The following is a 20,328-nucleotide window of genomic DNA, read 5'->3' as shown; positions in this document are numbered from 1 at the left end:
TCTGGCTCCACAGCAGCTCTAATACCTGAGTGATCCCCAGCCACTCTTGGCAATTGGACTTTCCTACTGACCTGTATTAGCTAGAAATGTCTTGGGAGGCTTCCCAGTTCTGCCATTCTGCTTTTGCTGTTTACAGCTACGGTAACTAACTCCTGACATTTATTCCCAGCTTGTGCTCTGATTGCTGTGACTTGGTGCCTGTTTGCACATGGGGCCTTCTGATAACGCAGGCATTTGACCTTTCTATTCTTAACCCATTAACATTTAGAAGAGCTGCTCTCCTCACCTCTACAGGCTGTGTTCCTCCCCCCTCCCCCCAATTTCCCTGTTCCTGCCAGATAAGATTACGCCTGGGTTATATATTGATCTAAGAGCAGAGTGCCAAATGTAGCCCACACCAGTTCAAGGGCAAATACTGAATCCATATGAGTGAGTTCACATGCTTCAGTTCAGTAAGGGAGAGGTAATGACCGATGGCTCTTTTTGTGCCTTCGCAGAACCTGAGGGCAAATGCAAGGGTATCAGTTCTGTATCGTACCAGTAAAATGAACATCATGGTTGCAGTAGGTCCCAGTCCATCTGCTGGTGCTACATCTTTGAGCTGTTTCCTCTTCTTCATCTGTGCCTGCAAGCTCTTAAACAGATGAAAGGGCTGAGGTGACTATGGGTGGAGGCAGTGTATTCAGTAACCTGGACATGGAAATGAGAGCCAAGATTCCTTTATTTTAAGCCAAGCCTAGCTCAGTGAATGCTCCACTGTGTCATTCTTGAACCGATCTCTTCACCTGTGCATATCTATTTCCCATTTTTTGCAAATACAGAAAGTGGGAACTTATTAGCAAACCAGTGGATTATAAATAGCATCAACTGTTATGGGAAAGTGGCTGTATCAACAAATGTACATAGCCGTTTACAGTCAAATGCAAGGTCATTCATTCATTTGTTAAAGGTTAGTCACTGAAGGATTCACAGATTAAAGTCTTGGGCACACTTATAACTGACTGTATGAAGCGACACTGGAAAGCTCTTAGGGAATAACACCGGATAGCCAGTCAAACATCAGCTTCTGGGGCAGTGCTGGGAGCTGTGAAAGTGAGCGAGACAGTGAGCAAGGCAATAGCAGGTAGGAATAAGGAGATGTTGTTGCCTCTTTACATGTTGTTCAGGAGTCTAGTTTAGTATCCAGGTCTAACGTCTACATTTTAAAAAGGATGTTGATATTTGGAAAATATTCAGAAAGCAGTCACCAGAATGCTTAAAGATGAGGAAAACAGGTCTAATAATGGGGTTTTTAAGATGCTGGAGCTATTTTGTTTATCCACAAGGTGACTTGATAGTGGTCCACGAGGATCTACATGTGGAAGAGATTTGCTGAATGAGGTCTGTTGAATTGTTATACAGCACATCATATGAGAATAATGACCCTAGTGGTCCCTGCTGGCTTAAAAACCTATGAAAATGATGATAATTACAAACAATCATGAAAATTAATTAGCTGACAAAACGATTCTCCACTGTAAAAACAAAAGCTGCTGGAGTAGGGTGGATAAAAATTGATTGCAATTGTTAATAATTTATTATTTTAAATTAAAAGTTTTTAAATAAAACATTGTATTTTAATGTGCATTTCTGACCATCTATACTAAGAACTAAGCTTCGAGTAGTCTAATAAAATAATTCAGGTGAACTAAAAGTAAGAGGCAGGCAGTATATTTTTTCCTGCCAATGTTTCAGAGGAAGTAAAACCACTGAACTGACGGAGGTCTCTGGCTAAGCACCAGTCTTTTTTCGAGAGTGAACAACTACTCCATTTTAGTTGATTTATCTTACCTAATTCAGAAAGTAGGTAATTCAGAATTGAGAAGCTCATTCAAAACTGAGGAAGGAGGAAAGTTCCTTTTGCTCTTGTGGACTGTGAATAAAAACAAGTGTGAAAGACTGAGATGTGCCAATTGTTTAGATGTCTGAAGAGCTCATGTGATCCAAAACAACTACTTTAACTCCTTAGCTACAGTTAATATTAAATTTGTTTACTAGATCTGTTAGTTTTTAGTATTCTGTTTTGGTAAGTTTTTCCATATATTTCTTGCAAATTTAATATAGTTTCAGCCAGTTGTTAAAAAACAATTATAAAATGCTGTTTTAATGACTTTGAGTTCAAGCTTCCATCTCAACTCAAAATTGATGATAAAATTGACAAATAAAAATTCATGTAGTGGGGAAGAAATACATCACTCCCTGCTTCCTAATGCAATAAACTAGAAAAATTAAAGCTATGCTCAGCCATCGAGTTGCTTTAGAGAAATCGCTAAAAGACTTATTTAAAATGTGCGGATTTAAATCAGCCTGTTCTGCACTGAACGCAGAGGTAGGTAGGAATTTTGGCTGTTCGTGTGCTGCTGGATTGATCCCAGCATTTGTGAATTTCTTTGGAAGTGAAAAGTAGTACATCATCCACAAGGATGGGTGGGTGCTACGTGGGGCCCTCACCTCCCTGCTGTTTGAGCTTGCCCGTAAGCAAGTCACTTTTCTAATGTCTGAGACGGTCACTGGCCATTAGAGGAGCCTGCGACCAGGCACGGCAACTGCAATGCTCCCTGCCAGTCTTTTCACCAGGGTTTAGAGATTCTGATTTTGTGGTGGCTGTTTTTCTTTTCCCTTTTTATCTTCTTCTTCAAATGTTCCATGAGGCAAATTTTTTTATCAGTGACTCAGAGCAAAAGAAAATTTTAGGCTTTGTGATAAGATATTAGATGCTTGGGCAAGCTTTCAACTTAAATTGTTTTTTGGCTTATACAATGTACTTTACATGGTGAGATGTGAGTGTATGAGCCTCTAGTTACGATTAAAATACCAAATCGTGGACATAGGAAGCAATAAAGTATTATGTAGGAGAAGATTCATCATTTTTTTTGACTTTGTTTAAAGAAAGCCCAGATGTGGGAGTAGATATATACTGAATCAATCATTTTCTAAGCCACAGATGACCAGAAAATTAATTAAAAAGAAAAAAGAGAGAGATTAGAGAAGTAAACCTGCAGAATTTAATGTTTAAACAATGTAGCCCAGATTAGTTTGGCCTTAAAATGATCTACATTAACAGTAATTTGTTTGGGAATGTTTAACCCTCAGGATTTAARTTCAGGAGATAGTCTTGCTCAGCGGTTACAGACGCAGACGGGGAGATTGGCTTGCTACAGTTTCCTTCTGCTGCCGTGTGTCATGTGTGACAAGTCACTAAGCGGAGCTCCATTAGCAACAGAATTTTTGCCATTGACTGCAGCGGTGCCAGGATCCCTGTGCCTCCGTGTCACATCATTCCCGTACAATGATGCGTGTAATGGCTGCTGTAACTCCAGGGAGGACACAGTGGCTGTTGGCCTGCAAGTGTGCAGAAGACATGGCAATCTTTCTGTGAAAGATTTGTCGGAGTGGCACATTATTATTAAAGCGTTCTCTGTCCCTCTCCCATTCAGCAGAGGCAGTGGGAAATGCAGAAAGGATTATCTTCCCGGAGGTGTGAAGGAGGGGTACGTGCATGAGAGTCTGGCCAGTCCGTTGCCTCGCAGGGGTAACTCGCGAGGGCCCCCGGAGCAGCACTGCTGCCTTAGCACGGCTCTGCGGCCGGGTGAGCTAGCCCTGCCTGTCGGCTGGCTGGATGGGTGCGCGAGCTGCGCTGTGCTGAGGCAGCGAGCCTGCTTTTGTCGCTGGAGCTAATTATGCCATTAGCATGCAGATCTCTGCACCTTGCTCCATTGCGGGCTATTTATATAGTCTGGGTGGCGGTGTGTGTCTAAAGCAAGAGGGGCTCAGAAGATGGTCATTCGCATATAGTTCTGCTAGCAACAGCTGACAAGAGAAAGAAAAAAAGGGAATACTTGCACTTGCAAAACAGCACCGAGGCCAAGGCACTCCACTCACAGCTCAATAGAAACTCCTTTAATCATGCCTTATAAACTTTCTTGGCTGCCTGGCCTATTTAGTCCTTGTCCTTGCCCTAATCCATTTCAGAAGATGTTTCCATTTTGATTCAGAGATTGCCCAGCAGGACATTTTCCTTAGCACAGGGACAGCTGTGTTGACAGTTTCTCCTGCCTCAGGGCGTTACAGGCTCCCTGTAATCAGCTGAGATCTGTACATGCTTCAGTGCCTTAGCAGTGAACTGAAACAACCTTTGTTTTGGACGACAAAGGAAGTGACCATGTTCAGAAGTTTGGCAGTCATTTTGTGAGATCTTCTAAAGGATGTATAAACTGCAAAGCCAAGTAAGAGTCCAGGAGTCTGCCTTACTGTATTAAAGTTCATGATGCAGCATGCAAAGAGGGATGGTCTGAGAAGTGCATAAAAGAAACGCAGGTGATTTGAAGTTAGCTTTTAAAAATGTGTCGAGTAATTTTGTATGCAACACCTGCCCCCTAGATCCCTATTCAGTATTATGGTTTTATGGTTGTACACTGCTGTTTTCCAAAATGTTTCATTTTCTTCCTTTGTGCTGCATGACAGAGGTACATATCCAACTTTCTGTTTGAGGAGTTACTTGTAACAACAGTAAAAAAAAGACAGTCGGACAGAAATGAGATTTTAAAACTGAGGCTGTATTATTTAAAATGCAGTTTGCATAGCGATTACCAAATCCCTGTTGACTACTAGCCAGAGTATCTATCAGTATTTTATTCATGCTGTGTGACAGTGCAGTCAAGTCAAGCCTGTACTGATTCTATTTATTTCATTTTATAAGATGTCTCCAGTGAACACTCAGTGTAATTATTGTAAGGACAAGGAGTGACATTTAGGACTGATAGCCACACATATAATTCAAATCCCTTGCAAAATACTCTGTCATACTGCTTCCCCTAGGAGAGCAAGCCAGACTTAAAAGTCAACCGGAATCAGATTCTACTGTCAGGGTTCTTGCCGAAAATGCCCTTCCTCCAGCTCCCTTATGATCGCATCTGGGGACCGTTTGTTTTAGTGTCTCAGATGATCTCCACAGCTGCATTAATGTACAGAGAGAGAGAGGGAGAGAGGCACCCTTTAAGGTAAGCAGGTTTAAATATACTTAAGCTTATTAGGTGAAACATGCACTTTAAATTGTACCTTGTAACAAATAAGTTGTCAGTGCAGAGTTTTGACATAATGTAAATAGGTGTTTACAACCTCACTGCTTCTTGTGAATCCTATAGAGTCCATAGGTAGTAAGGACATACAGATCCATGGTGCATGGTGCGTAGTATATAGCTGTAAGTTACTTGGTTATCACAGATATCAACACAACCAGAATCATTTGAATGCTTATGTAGGCCCAGAGTTGTGAATGTGAGACATGAAAGTCTGGTTAAGTCCATTTAGTGAAGGAACCTGTATTAATCAGCACTGTCACATGTTGCAATTCCTTCCTTCTGCTTATGATGATAAATTCACACTGATCTGGGATTAGTCTCACCCAGGTCAACCACAATGTTACTAGGACAACTAGGTAGACTAGTCGCTGTCCTTGAGAAGTCTGACGTAGTGACAAAACCCAGAGTTTTTCCACCCGATAACAGTCTCCTATTGAAACATCTCTCTGTAAGAGTCCCAGTTCCTGCCTGCTAAGAGTTTCCTTATTGTACGCAGTTAGACTGGAAGAGGTGAGTGAGAGAGAGCCCTAGCTATCATAGAAAGGAAAAGGGGGAGAAAGAATCAAATCATATAAATCCCTGTGGTTCATTTCCTCTTAGAAGATCTGTTCTCTGTAATTATATTGCCAAAGAAACCTTTCTTCCTTTGAGTTCATGTGATAGCTAAATGGTTTTATTCCCTTTGGCCTTAGCTCAGTCGACATGAAATTACAAAAATTTTCAGCCCCAGTGTAAAATTGAATTAGAAGTTGGTGGGTGTGGTACTTTAGATTAGAGCAAACTATTAAAACAAAATTTCTTAAAGGGACAGTTGCTTGGCTGAGAGTACATTTAGCAGAAGGTGTCCTTCACAACCCCACCACCAAATAGGAATTTTGTTTAAGAGAACCCAGCCCACCAACAAAGAATGCCAGCAATCCAGAAGTCTGCGCATGTAACAATCATGACTACAATGAGATACTCTATTAGGAGGTAAGTAATGCTGATAAATTGCTAAAAAAACAATTTAAACAAGTTTTCATTAGGATGAATAAAACAGTGTAAAATATATGGAAAATAGTATGTTAAAGTAGTGGGATGGAATTTACTGGTTTACTCTTGGAGTTTTCCTGTTGTTCTTGGTGGGGACACAGAAGCCAATTTTGAGCACTTTAGACAATTTGTTCTATAGGAAACTTAGCTGTTTTGATGATGCACCACCAAATTTTTAAAAAGGAAAAACGATAACTTGATGGAGCAAATAGGGAGTGTATGTTTTTGTTTGTCACATGCTCACCTTTTTTTTCCTAATATACACTAGATTTTACAAATTTTGATTGTGTTTCATGAGCCATAATCCCAGTTTTATTGAAGGAGAGACCAGGAACAGGAGATATGAATGCTTTGCTGGACATCTTTGAGCATCTTTCCCTCCTGCATCTTCCTCAGTCAGATTTGTTGCAAAGAAAAAAATATGTATTTTTGACTGCAGTGCAGGAAACTGAAATAGGTTTTTAGAAACTGAAATGGTATTTGGGATGAAGACTTTATTGTCTCAGATCTTTCTGTACCTACTGAAGCATCAAATTAAAACTGTTTGCTTACAGGTCCATGCCAAGTCCTGCTCCCTCTTTTAGCAAGTCACATATTAACTATCTCATTCTACCTGTGTATGCCATACACAGTAATTTCAATACCCTCGCATTTCAGTGTTGCAGTCTATTTCTCCACAACTATTTGCATCGCAGTCATTCAATTCATTATATAGCCTCCCCTCCACACACATGCTTACTACATGCTTTATAGCTTTTGTGACTAAAAACTTAAAGAATCTTGGCTATGTGCCATCTTCTCTTCTTTACAAGTTAATATTTAACTGAATTTTATTAAGTGTGTAAGTGTTAATTCTGTCCATAGATTAAGGGTGAATGTCTTCTTGTAAATCAGGTCTAAAGTCTTCTGAGCACTGAGAGGACTGGCAAAAAATGCTTGAGAGAAGCAACATTTGTGCTCATTTGGGGTACAAAATGGCAAGGGATAAAAGGGGGTAATTCATGATTTAATTTGGACATATTCTTCATTAAGTCCATCTCTACTTCATGTCATTACACTGCATCAGCAAGATCTTTTTAGAAGGAAGGGTCACATCTGCAGTAAATTATGGTCTCTCTTATTTAAACAGTAGCATTGTTATAAATATTTTCTTCTTGTATTTCTCTTTCCTAAGCCAAATACTCAGCATTTCTCTTATTCTCATAAGTAGCCACACGATGTGATGCCAAGGCTGGTTTACCATTTGTCTTGGAAAAAAACATTATATAACATAGCAAGATAAAGCATTGGCAGGCAGAGGTTTGATTTGTGGGGAAAAGAGGTGAGGGGTTTGCAGAATTCGTGCCAATGCATTGAGACTTGAACGGGAATGCTATGTTCAGAGTTCACACATGAAAACCGGAAAATTCAGCCAGTCCCACCAGTTCAGGGGCAGAGAACAGATTATTGCAATGATCCTGGTTCTGCACAGATGAGACCAAGTCACAGACTCTCACCACAAGATTCCAATTTTTACAATGCTTAGATTTTTAGCCGGACCCAGCAAATATCCTTTCAATGTTTTTAATCAAACATTTGCATGTGGATGTAGGTGTAACCATGGATGAACGTCTAGCTGTCAAAGGGATATCAAGGCATACCTGCTTCTCAGTGCTATATCTGGAGAGTCCATTCCTGTTACAGTGAACTTGTCATTTCTGTAAATAAAAGAAATCCACACAGCAACCAGGTTTTACTGGAGAATGTAATATTTTAGGGCAAAATGTGAGTTTCTGTAGAATATTCATAAGCAATAAGTGCATGAGAAAAAGTAGCCAAGAATCCTGATAGAAACAGTCATCCCTGTCTGCGTTATCTCAGCACAGTCCAGAGCACAATTAGGTGATGCAGTGGCCAACGCTTTGCTGACTATTGACAGGTTTTCTGGGTATTTTTAAGCAGCTCCCATGACGTTGGTGCAATGGTGGGTAATTTGCAGGCATTAATGTGTGGCTATTAAGAGATTTTCTGCTCAGTCCAAGTACCCAGGAATATACACGGCTCTGCAGAGCACCCATAAGAGGCCTGTTGAAAAACTGGTTGTAATTTGCCCCAGGCAATAAAATGTATTGCTGGGGTGAATGCTGGTGATGCAGCTCTGGGCTGCGGAGGGCTGCAGCCGGGCAGTCGCGCTCTCTGCTCCAGGCCCTGCCACTGACTCGGCTCCGGTGCCTCGGGCTCTCAAGGCAGAGCTACCTGAGCTTGTAATTCCCCCATTATAAAATATGGAGGTTAATACTTGCCTGCTTCCCCATACCAACCTGGCAGGGCGACTAATTCATGAATGTCTGTTAACGTGTGGACATAAATGCTGTAAAAGTGCTAAAGGATTAGTAGTCTTGTTCCTGCAGTGATGGCGCGGTTGCAGGTTGGTAACCTGCAGTCTTTTCTTACAGAATCATGCTGTAAGAATATAATAACCACTTGAGCAAGTCATCTGTAGAGTAGACCTTCCCTGTGCCCATGGATCTCTGTGTCCCTGCTATTTGTAAGGTGCTCCGGAGCGCGGGACTCTGGCGCTGCGCTCGGTCCATTCTGGGCCAGCGGAGCAGTTCCGTGCACCCAAGTATGGGCAATTCTGAGCGTGCAGTGCTTGAGTAGGGACTTGTCCTCCCAGCTCTGGTTTGTTACCCTGTTTGTTATCTGATGCTTGCTAAGAAAAAAAAGATGTTTCCTTTATTTTAAACCTTTTCAGTTTCCATACCACCACCCCCCTTTGCTGACTGTCTTAATCCCGCGGGGTTTCCTGCAGTGGTGTCGGGGAAGTACCGCTCACGCTGCGCAGTGTTTCCTTTCTCCTGGGCCCTTCGCAGGCTGCCGCCGGAGCGCGAAACCCCTGCTCGCAAGAGTTAATCGTTTCAAGCCTTTGGCAATCTTGGCCTGGTCCTAGAAATGCTGGCTGCCGGGAGGCTGCCAGGAGCCTCCCTCTGGCCCCGTCATGTGACTAGTGTAAACAGGCCCGAGCTTGGTGCCAGCGAGTGGGAGGCTCGCTAGTGGGCCAAAGTTCAGCAGCTCCAGCCCGGCAGGCGGCACAGCGCCGGCCGCGCGCCCGAGCCAGCCGCAGGCAGCGCCGGGTTACTACCGAGCATCAGCGGTGTTGCTATAGCAAAGCCGTTGCGTAACGTTCGCATTAAATCAGCGGGAAGGAGAGGAAGGCTGAACAATAAAGGTCGCTGCGTTTTGCTCTTGTTGCTGGGTCCCGCTTAGCTGTTGCAGATTGAGCTCTGAGCATGGCGTCCAGCTGGACTGCTGTGGAAGTCCGTGCAGATCTCCACGGGCCCCGGGGAGACAGCAGGACCTGGCCTAAGGCTTGCTCCTCTGATCATTTAATTGGGGCATTTGCATAAATGGGGCTGGCAAGACAGTGCCTGCAAGAGGATTGTTTGCATGAGTAGAAACTTTGCATGTCAGTAATGTTTGTGGGATCAGGCTCGCAGTAAGATAGATGTTTGACATTGATACAAGCTGTCTTAGGAAGGGAAGTGATTTGATGGTAGTAATGAAATATGCAGCCAGCTAGAGAGCTCAYGGCATCAGAACCTCTGTTTTATAAAGGATGGGTACACAATGATTTCAAGAAATAATGTTCCCTTTTCACTGAGTAGATAAGTGGATTGCAGGGGATGTTGCTGTGGAAGTTTGAGGAGTCAGGAAACCTCTTCTTGGATGGGATTGGTACAGGGAAGCTGAAATGTTGTGGCTTGGGAAGCTGCATTTGGAACCTGGCCATCATCCCCTGAGATCTCTGCTGAAATTGCACGTGCATTTCCATAAGTTTTGGCATCGGAAATGGACATCCATGAAGTGACTGTTCTGGTGCTTTCTTTTCCTAAATGATTAATCAAAACGGCTGGGGGATTGATCTGGCTACAAGCTTTCTCCTGTACTTTCTCCCTGCAGTTTGTTTATTAGTGGAATAGACTGGGGCCTCTGTCCTTGGCAGCAGGGCTTGTGCTTTTGGCCCTCCTTCTCCCTGAGGGTCTGGCCCATGCTGCTGTCTGTGACAAAGTTCTGTATGACTTACCTGGTGCGGAATCAGGAGAGTAGTTTTTGTCTATACAGTACAGTGTATTTATTATTCCAAGAGCAAACAGTTTTAATATTAAGGTTGTGATGAAGGGGCACTAGGTTTGTTTGGCACATACAGCTTGTGGTGTTTCAGTCATTCCCTTCTGAAGGATTTTGCTGGCTGCTGTGAGAGACTTTCTGTTCCTTCTCCTTGTGTTTGTCCCCTTTCCACCGTGGATTCCTGGGCACGTTATGATGTGTGTCGGGAACTTCATGTGCCAGTGTTGTAGTAAAAACCCAGTTAGAAAGAAGACACTACATTCTCGTTCTACCTGTCTGCTTGCTGCACCACTGCCAGGAGAGCGCCCAGCAGTTTGAAACTGTAAATCTATCCTTCCTGAAGCAGCTGTGCCAGGATTCATGAAGGCAGCTTGTTGATGGACATGATTTCCTAGTGGGTTAACACGCCCTGTCCTGGGCTGTGCCATGCTGCTCTGTTCTTTTTTTAAAGGATTTTACAAAACAAAAGAAATGAGTAAGGCAAGAGTAAAGTATTCACCAGTGGTCTGCTCCTCTGAGTCCTGGTTTTGCCAGTGATTTGTATTTCAAATTTAAAACATAAGTTTTGGTTATGAGATTACTGAACTTTTTGTTCTCACTCAGGACAACTTAGACTGTCAGGTCCCAGATACATTCCTAGGCGCTATGGCAAAGCCAATAATAATAATAGGGAAGTAAGCACTGCTATGAGCTATTCTGGGAACTGCCTGACCATTTCACATAGGCCTTATAATGTTCATTTCTTATAGTAAAGGTGGTCCTTTTGGAGAAATGTGGTCTGTGTTCTTTTTCTGTTATTCTAGGAGTGTCAATAGACATGCAGAAGTGGTAAATGTTGAGTCCAAGGAGGTAGGTCTTGATGAGGTGAGTCCACCTTTTTTTGGTTTCAGATCGGTTCATCCCTCTTCTAGGAGCTGACATAGACAAGAGCAGATTGTTTTAGGAATGTGGAGCAAAATTCCCCAAGGTCCCCAGCCTCTTGTAGYCCATGCATGCTGTGCAAGCTTTCCACTGAGTATGCCTTTGCCCAGCAATGGTGCTCGGAGACACCAGACAGTTGAGTGTTTGAAGATGTTTCTCTTATTAGAAGTCTGTAGATGAGATCATCAGATGATGCTGATAGATCTGTTATTTGTCAGTGATGCCAGTCATTTGGGAAAAATGCCAGAAATACACTGTAACAACAGACATTCAGGAAAACGTTGGTGAATTTTTGTTTTTCTGAGATTAGCAGCACTCTCTGAACAAGGCAGGGACCTTAATGATCTATTTTCCTGAACACCTCTCTGAAATGTGAACTGAATCGACTTAATTTCACGCTGCACTATTGTCTGCTGCCCAAACCATGCCTCAGTGGCCCAGAGGAGGAAGTGCTGACTAATAATTTTGCATGGCAGCCTCAAATCTCATGAGACTGAGAGCTACTCTACCAAGTCTGGCCTCCGACTGGTGTTTTCAGTGAACTTTGTAATGGCCCCCAACAGATCCTGCAGAAGTCTAATTCCTGTAAAACAAAAGAGAGGCTTCTCGCCCTGTGCTTGGCAAGTCACTGTTGGCAGCCTGCATTGCTGGCAACTGCTGGCTGCGCTGGAAAGCAAGCTAAATGGCGGCTGGCTGAAGAGGTGTCACGGATGCGGGATCTGTGGGGCCACTCACTACAGATGCACATAGTGCATTCTGGTCACATAATCACTGTCAGGGACAAAGGACTGTAACTGGCTTTGGCTTAGCATACAGTGGATGTGCAAAATGAAGGAAAGTCAAACATGGAAGTGGAGAATGTAGCATAAAACACAGCACCCAACTGCAGGGTGGAAGGTAAGGGAATAATTTTTCCATGATTGAATTCTCTGTAGCGACTTCAACTTGTTTTGTTTTCTACTGCCAGCCTTGTGAGGGTTTCTGCTGCTCTCCACGGCACTGTGTGGTTCTCGCAGCTAACCTATTGCAGACTTCGGCTTCTACTGAAGCTAGAGTTCCTCAGCGTAGATTGAACTGAATGAAATAGATGTCCCTCCTTTCACTGTCAGATGAATTCAAAGCTGTGCATGACACTGAGGTATTTGGCGCTCACTGCCTTGTGCAGTGGATCAATCAGCAATGATGACTGCACRGGTTTCTGATGTGGTATTCTTCACGCTAGTGTCTGAGCATGTTCCAGCAGCACAGTAACGACATGAGTGTCACGCACAGAGCGTGACACTTGCACATGAGACTCCCAGCTCATGTTTCTCCACCTGCAGGTTACATGTTTGCAGCACAGTATTAGGGTAGCGCTACGTGCTACGTGCACGTCAGCCATGGATGTGGTCTGGTGTGTGACAGCGAGGATCTGACACGGAGCTGTAGACATATGCCGGAAATCTCATTCTCCACAAGTGTGACTCTACTAGAAGTCGTGTTCCTTAGCTGCAGTGTTGCATGGTGACACCTTGCCACTGCGTGACCAAAGCAGGGGCCCAGTAGGTGCCGCACCCAAATCCCTGTCATGTGACTTGGCAAAGAGGGTCTCCGTTGTTGGGATAACATTTGCCCCAGATGTCTCAGCTTTCTGTGTGCATTGGAGAGTTCGGAGAATTTAAAACTTTAAATATTGCTGTGTTTCTGCTAGAAAAAAAATTGTTCCAAGGACGGTTCCTCCTATTTGCAGCTGAAGGCAAAGCAGTTTGTGATGACACTGGATTTGGGAGTTCATTCGCTGTTTGGCACCAGCTGCTGCAGAAGTTCTGACTGCTCGAGGAGAYGTTATCCTAGTTGCAGAGTTCCTCTGCACCACAGGGGCAGAGTTGTTCACTGTATTCTTCATTCGGGAGCTTTATGCAGTCTTTTGTGTGTTTTGGGTCAGGTCTAAGATGTTGAGCTTGATTCAGTATTCCATGGGAAGACAATGCAGGGAATAGAAGACAGGTTTGGGGGGTTCCCAGTAGCCAGGATTTCCAAGACATGTGTTTTAGATCTAGATCTAGAAATCAAAGAACAGACATAACACTTCTCTTACAAGGATCTCAAAGTTCTTTATATATCTGTGAGCATATAATTATTTTCATTTCACAGGCATGAAGAGTGAAAGACAGGAAAGCTGTGACTAAAGAGGTGATCAGCTCAGAATTAGCTGAGCTGGATTCTGTCTCCTGTCTTATGGCCCTGATGCCCTCTTCAAACTAGTTTTTCAAAGTTACTTTTCTAAACTAGTTTTAGCCATGGTGGTTTCTGTGCATTTCTGTTCCTGAAAGGCACCATCAATTGTTTTTGTTTAAAGACATTGAATATGAACTTGTTCCTACAGAGCTTTGTGCTGTAATTTATCAACAAAGCTCTGAGGCACAGACGTCAAATGAATACCAGATTTCAAATTATGATAAGCAATTGTGTCATCTCRGTGAATAGACATTAAACTCTGCTGAGAAATCATCAATAATTCATTACAAAATAATGAGTACAGGGACATTCGGATAAGTCTTTGCAAACAAGCAGTCCCGTGTTCTGTAATAATTCCTTTGAATTTAAACCCGAAGGATGCTTGTTTCTCAAAGAGAAACACATGATCATGTCCAGGTCAAAAAGTTTGTTCCCTAGAAATCTAATTGCCATTTGCCTTTGGGGAGGTATGGAGGTAGTCGGAAGATTGTCTAACATAGGTGCAGTGTGTTTTTTCGTAGACCAGTGGAGAAGCATGCACAGCTTGCCTGGACTTTTGAGGAAGCTGAATGGGGTGTTGCCTTTGTGTTCTTTCCCTTTACACATGAATGTTGCCAAGTGTGGCCAAATTAATGATGTCAGCACTTACCTGTGTTTTAGGCATCTAGACTTACTTAATTTACCTTTGAAATTTGTATAAAGTAGTCCTAAACTTACACGTTACAAAAGTTAGGAGAAAAAGATTATGTCCATTCTGCCTATTCTTTTTTTTTTTTTTTTTGGGGGGGGGGGAAGAGGGGAGATATTTGTAGTGTGCTTTATTTTTAAATATTCCAGTCATTGTCATTTTCACCACTTCCTAAAATCCTTAATCAAGTCTTAAAAGACAAATCTCAGAACAATTTGGGTTTCATTGCTATGGGGAGAAGGAGGAAGTTTCCASTGTAAAAATTTCAGCACTGGCTTCTCTGTCTTAGGTGGCTTTTCATTTGATCATTTGACACTTAGCATTGTGGTTTATTCCATATCTCTCCCAAACTGTTGATCACTACATTCCAATAAGTGCATAGAATCTCTTCTCTGTATAACATGATGTTCAGAGATGCTGGTCATTTGTCTAAGTGTGCTGTTTTCATTTGAATCTGAGATGCACATGCAGTCTAGCAGCAATATTTCCCTCCTGTCTGTAGTTGACCGTTATGGAAAGATAAATTTATAAATAGTCATTAATTTCAGGATTTAGAGGCTCTGCTTCAAGATCTAGGGCTAGCCTGTCTTAACTTATCTTAGAATAATCTCAAAAATAAAAATTCTCTGCTCTACTTTAGAGGGGATGAAATAATTTCTGTTTACTCAGTTTTTTCAATTACTTTGATGCTATGATATAAAGGTCACTGATTGCCTCTAGTCATCACATGGCTTTTTCACTAATTGTGCACTCACGTCATTTTATTCTGTGGGTTCTTTTGCTTTTTGATCCAGTTTCAATTGCCCAGATGTTCAATTTATACAGTTAACTTTCTACAAAGGGCATCTTTTGTTCAGACAAACACATTGTGGTCATTGTTCTCAGCTGGAAACCTATTGCACAGCCATTCACCTGTTTCCTATGTAATCCACCATCAAGCTACTGACCTTTGTGCTGATTTAATGTAAAATCGTTCATTGCAGGGAGGAGGGATAAGGAGGAGAAATTATGCAAAAATGTTTCCTGGTCCCTAGCCATGAATTGATTATGGTCATGCTGCAAGATAAAAAGGCAGTAAGAACTGGGAAAGCTCTTTCATCTTTACTCTTTTGGTGTGTAGTGGAATGGAAAATCACATTAGTACCTTGAAAATTTTGCTCTGGTGTCTCAAAATGTATTAATGAAGATGGAGAATAGGCATCTTCCAGGAGGAACCCTGTTGCCGTTCTGCTCCCTTCTTGCCACCTATAAACGCTTCACGTCAAGGCAGAGGGGGTGCTTGCCAGACCCCATCAGGGTATCTGTCACATAGGAAGAGGCACTGACTCGTAATGCCCCCACAGCTTTCAGGAGGGACAGATCCAGGAATATTCTAACTGCAAGCGTCCCACATAGGGCAGCCCGTTTGCTCATTGTTAAGCCATTGGACTTTGCATAGACTAACTGTTTAGTTTAATTTAACCTTCAGAGCGGTCATGAGAGCTTAGTTCATGAGCAGAATAAATTCCATGGAAGACTTTGAAAGAAGATTGTACGTATGAATGCACTGGTGGTTTCTAAAGGATCAGTGGACGATGAGCAGTGAAAAGTTGGCCAGGGACCGAGTAGTATATCATGTAAGAAGGGTATAACTTGGCTATACACATGTGTGAGGGTTTTAAAACCTGTCTTGAACACACAAGAATTCTTCCAGATGAAAGGAGTCTTGCCATCTTGAGTCTTAAACATTCCTGGAAAGATGACCCTGCAAAACTGTCTAAACTATTGGCAGGGATAGCATTGCTGGCAACATGCACAATGTTTTAATGGCCAAGGCTGAGGCAAAAGAGGAGCTATGCTCCACAACCCACAGGAGATGAGAGGAGCTGGCCTGGAGAGGAGCTGGCATCAAGATGTGACTTTTAACATTTCTTCGATTCAGCCAGCTGTAACTGCTGGGCAAGATCTGCACAAGGCTGAATTTTGGTTTAACTTGCTGATGTGATTTGCTGTGGCCCCCTTGTAGTTCTCTGAACCCTAGGCAGGACATCTGAGACATCCATCACATTGCTCTTCCTGTGCAGACCTCAGGAAGGGGAATTGCAGATGCCCGCGTCTACTCTGTCTGCTCTGCTTGGCAAGGAGAACGAAAAGGGAGGTGATAGGAAGAAAACCCAGGGGCCTTATCCAGCTCTCACTACCAACAGTGGTGTTGTCTAGGACAGATAAATGGAAGGCCACAGGCTTTGATTTTCAGAAGCACAGAACGTTGCCCATGACTGGTCCTGCTGAAATCAGTGAGCAGAGACAGACACTACTTCATGCTGCAGAAACCACAGCACTAAAATTCTCCATTTCTCTCCCCCTTCAGTCTATAGATCCCCTGGCGCAGCTGCAAATTCCCTGTACAGTGCACAGCATGACTTTCACTGAACATAGCTGGAAAAACACATTTCTGGGGAGAAACTTTCTATTTTATTWAAAAAAATTTTTGCCTCTTCTATGGATCTCTGTGTTTGTTCCTCGTCACCGAGGGCTCCATCCAAGCAGTCACCTCCATTCACAGTCAGGTGGAACACCCAGGAAGATCACTTCCAGGCCATACAGGTTTGGTGGAGATGAGGCTGAGTAACCGAATGCCTCTACCCTTCCCACCAGCACCCTCCAGCAGCATGACCAGGGAGACCTTTCCAGTGCAGGATTTATACCTTGGTCTGTTACAGTGACTGATGGCAGCAACAAGGAGATCTCTGGGGCAGAGGACACGGAGGGTGTGGGGAAGGGTGTCTCCTGGGACAAGCTCCAGTCTGCTCCAGGGAATGTGCTAATTTTCACTCCTTTATAGTCCTTTATCTCAGCCCTTCGACCTTGAGCTCAGAGGCATTATCAGCCGTAGCCAGAAAGGCAGAGTGTGGAATTAACCATTTAAATGCTAAATGTTCCTGATCCTAAGCCCTGAAGTTATAAACAAATGGATGCAACCTATCTGAACTGTTTGGGAAGTCAGTGGACTTTTCAGGTCTGGTGAGCACTGATTTTAAAAATACTAGGAAGAATGTTGTGTACTAAATAGGTCATCTTGTGAAGTACAGCGATTTTCAAACTTTGTATGTGCCTACAATTTCCTAGCAGATGTAGAGATCGCCTTTAAAAATGCCTTTTGTGTGCATTGCTATGCACTGTGTATCAACTTGGTTTTCTTAGTCACCTTTTCATCCTTACCTGGACCCCATTATTGATCTGCAGACCACAGGCCAAAAGCCATTGGTCTAATGCTTTGGGTGGGGTCTCTACTATTGTGGTGACTCCTAAATTTTAGACTTTACAAAGTACTATACAAACTCTTACCAAAAAATTAAGTGATTTCTCAGAGACATCTAGATTGATGTGTTGCCAGTTCTGCTGCTGATGTCTCTGGGTGACTTTGGGCTTGTCTTTTAASCTGGGTGTCACTTTCCATGTTTGCAGAATGAGCTAATAGTACCTCAGTGGCCCATCATGTCTACTGATATTATGAATGTGCTTACGTACATGTGTGTCTTGTTTGGCAGGATCAGCTTCTCTGTCTTTGGTGCCTGACAAACAATACTATGCAAGGAAGAACATTCCTTTGCCTTACTGGCAGTCAGTGGTGGTCTCTCCATGAGCAGCAGTAAATGGGGAGCAGCGGAAATTTTTGCAGAATACTCCTGCTTAATCAGTTCAGTGTTCATGGAGTTAATTTGCTCATGCCTTCAGATTGTTTTGTTTCCAGGGATTCTAAACCATTGCCTCCAGCTGTTCATTTCCATTGAACAAGGGTGATCTTTATCTGTCTAAACTAGTTAAAACCTGCTCCACTACCCAGCAGCCTTTTTGGAGACAGCCCAATAAAGCTGAGTGCAGTGGCTATGACACTAACAGCCTCCTGGACATCATAAATTCCAATCCTTATTTTTTTCCCCTGACATCTTGCTGTTGGAGCACCCCTCCTGTTGTAATGGGACTCTTCACTTCCTTCACAGGTCCATTTAACTACTGTCCAGACTGGGCAATGGTATTTACGTTGTAAGCAGCCAGTGCAGAATGCCTTCTAGACTAATTTAGCACTTTAATATTATCAGATTAAGGCTTGACACAACCTCAAAGGTACCATTCAAACAACTGAAGCTCTGTAAGACTTGCACTTAGACTCTGCTCAGTGTGCATGTTGCTTGGAATACTTTAGTTGAAGCATATTTTTAAAATGTGCTCCATTTGAAGTCTCCTGTGACACAGTGGGACTTGTAATACCTTTGGGGCCACTTCGTCTTTAAACATGGGATCTGATAGTTTTTGTCTTGTGCAGATTAGATACAAGTTTGTTAAGCTGATGAGACAGCCACCAGATGTACCAAAGAGTCTTTTTTGTGATGAAAATCAAATGTGTTGTGTACATCAGACAAAGATGTTGTCTGTGCAAGAAGGAATCGCAAATGACAACAGAAAATTCCTGGTTTTGGTAATGCCACTACCAGGGTCATAGCTAGAGTGTGTGCACTCATGTAGAAACACCTTCCGTTGCTGCTGGTGTTGCTAACGGCACGTTATTTTGACCTGTGCTGAACAGGGCTATGTAACACAATGGTTAAAATGCTAGTGATCGGTTTGTGCTTCAGGCTCTTCCTTCTTCTTCTTCTTCTTCTTCTACTACTACTACTACTACTACTACTACTACTACTACTACTACCAGCAGTGGGAAAATTTGTGGCCAGAAGATCTCTCACGAAGACTCAGGCTGAGCTTGGCTTTGGAATGTGCCAAGGAGACATTTTCCTCTTGCTTTCCTGCAGATGTTATCGTCCTTGCTGTCCTGGGAGTCAGCAAGGCATGAAGACGGCTGGGAAGTGGCGCCCCTGCTCTCTGCAGCAAACAGCTGGATCAGTTCAGAGTCCAAACCCGTGTGTCTGATGAGAAGGCTGTGTAGTCACTTGTCTGCTAAACTGCCTCATAGCAATAATCAGACTATCAGAGGATAGAAAAAGCCTGAGAAAAAGACCAGTTTAACATGTCATTATTGGTCTTTAGCAGCTGCATGTTATCCTATTCTTACTAATAACCTTTTTTTTTCTTTTAACATTCCAAGCAATGTTTTCTTGGCACCATTCATATATAATGACTGGGGGCTCATATTCAGCTCTCAGTGGCGTCAAGGTAAATATGGGATAGCTCTTTTGGTTTCCTTGGTGCTATTTTGCATTTGGCTCATGGTCCCTGCCCCCAGGAGCCTGCAATCTAAAATAACAGATAGAATGTTTAGTCACAGAACAGTTAGTATGCAAAGCACAAAAAACAGATGAAGGACTACTATCCAGTCTGTGCACTCTAATTATGGCTGTTTGTCCTCTTGTTGAGGTTAATGGGTTATTCCTGTGTAAATGAGAGCAGGATTTTGTTTGTAAGTTTTCATATGTAATTCACCAGTAGATTATGGTTGGAAAGTCTTTTGGGAAAATGATTTTTTTTAAGGGTTTTAAATAAAGAGCTGTTAGTTATTTCCTTTCTGTGTAGACAGAAATAAATTTGATTGGGATGAACAGAGAACAAGAATCGCTGAACAAAAGAGAAGTTGCTTAAAGAAAAGCAGTTAGAAAATCTAGTTTAGTAGTAAGAAGAAAGGGAAAGCCTGGCAAATCTATGAGGAATGTGTTGGAACTGCTGTTTGCCTTCCAACCTCCCCTCTTACCCCCAACATACAAGCTTGTAAGACCTCTAATAAGGTTCACTGGTTTTATATGGTCAATAGATTTATCTTAATTTCCATCTCCAGTAAAAGGATCTCTCTTTTCTTGCATACTCTTTATAAAATTGTCAGCACTGAGGTGACTAATCTCACTTTTCATTTTCAGGGATCTTCCGGACAATCCTGCTCTTCAGTGGGACACACAGCTCCTTGCCACCTTCGTGCTAAAGCATATAGAAGCCAATAACATCAACCTGGTAATGCGAAACTTTGTTCAGCACAGGCATTTTCTGCAGTACTTCTGAGCTAGCGTTCTAGGCATTTTCCTTCCCTCTGAAAGCTTTCTTTAGAGTCTTGGTTAGGATTTTGCTTCTGGAGTCTCTGTGAAATAGGCTAGGAGAGGGAGGGAGGGAGGATGCCCATCCATTTTGAAGTATTTTCTTTGCAATCTTTACCCATTCCTCTAGCTAGATCCTATGAAGCCTCTTTTGCATGGTAGTATCACCAGTCTTCACTGAAATACAAGCTTCAAATTAGCTAAAAACTGCAAACTCTGTTGAAAC

At 42.7% G+C, this 20,328-nt stretch overlaps 1 protein-coding gene across 3 annotated transcripts in view; it reads left to right on the top strand.

Annotated features, from left to right (window-relative positions):
* The window catches only part of PIGL (phosphatidylinositol glycan anchor biosynthesis class L), a 63,451-nt gene that overhangs the window by 20,842 nt on the left and 22,281 nt on the right, over positions 1 to 20,328 (top strand). For all 3 annotated transcript variants that reach the window (XR_003251814.1, XR_003251813.1, XM_026055159.1), the window contains exon 3: positions 19,932 to 20,022. Coding sequence is in view for 1 of the 3 variants with exons in the window: in XM_026055159.1 (XP_025910944.1) it covers positions 19,932 to 20,022 (91 nt within the window). In the remaining 2 variants the exon portion in view is untranslated. The remainder of the gene's footprint in view (positions 1 to 19,931; positions 20,023 to 20,328) is intronic.

The sequence above is a fragment of the Apteryx rowi genome, unplaced genomic scaffold (genome assembly GCF_003343035.1).
Source record: "Apteryx rowi isolate R43461 unplaced genomic scaffold, aptRow1 scaffold_99, whole genome shotgun sequence".
Lineage (NCBI taxonomy): Eukaryota > Metazoa > Chordata > Aves > Apterygiformes > Apterygidae > Apteryx > Apteryx rowi.
Note: the sequence above shows the minus strand (reverse complement) of the source record. Positions and strands in the feature narration are given on the sequence as shown.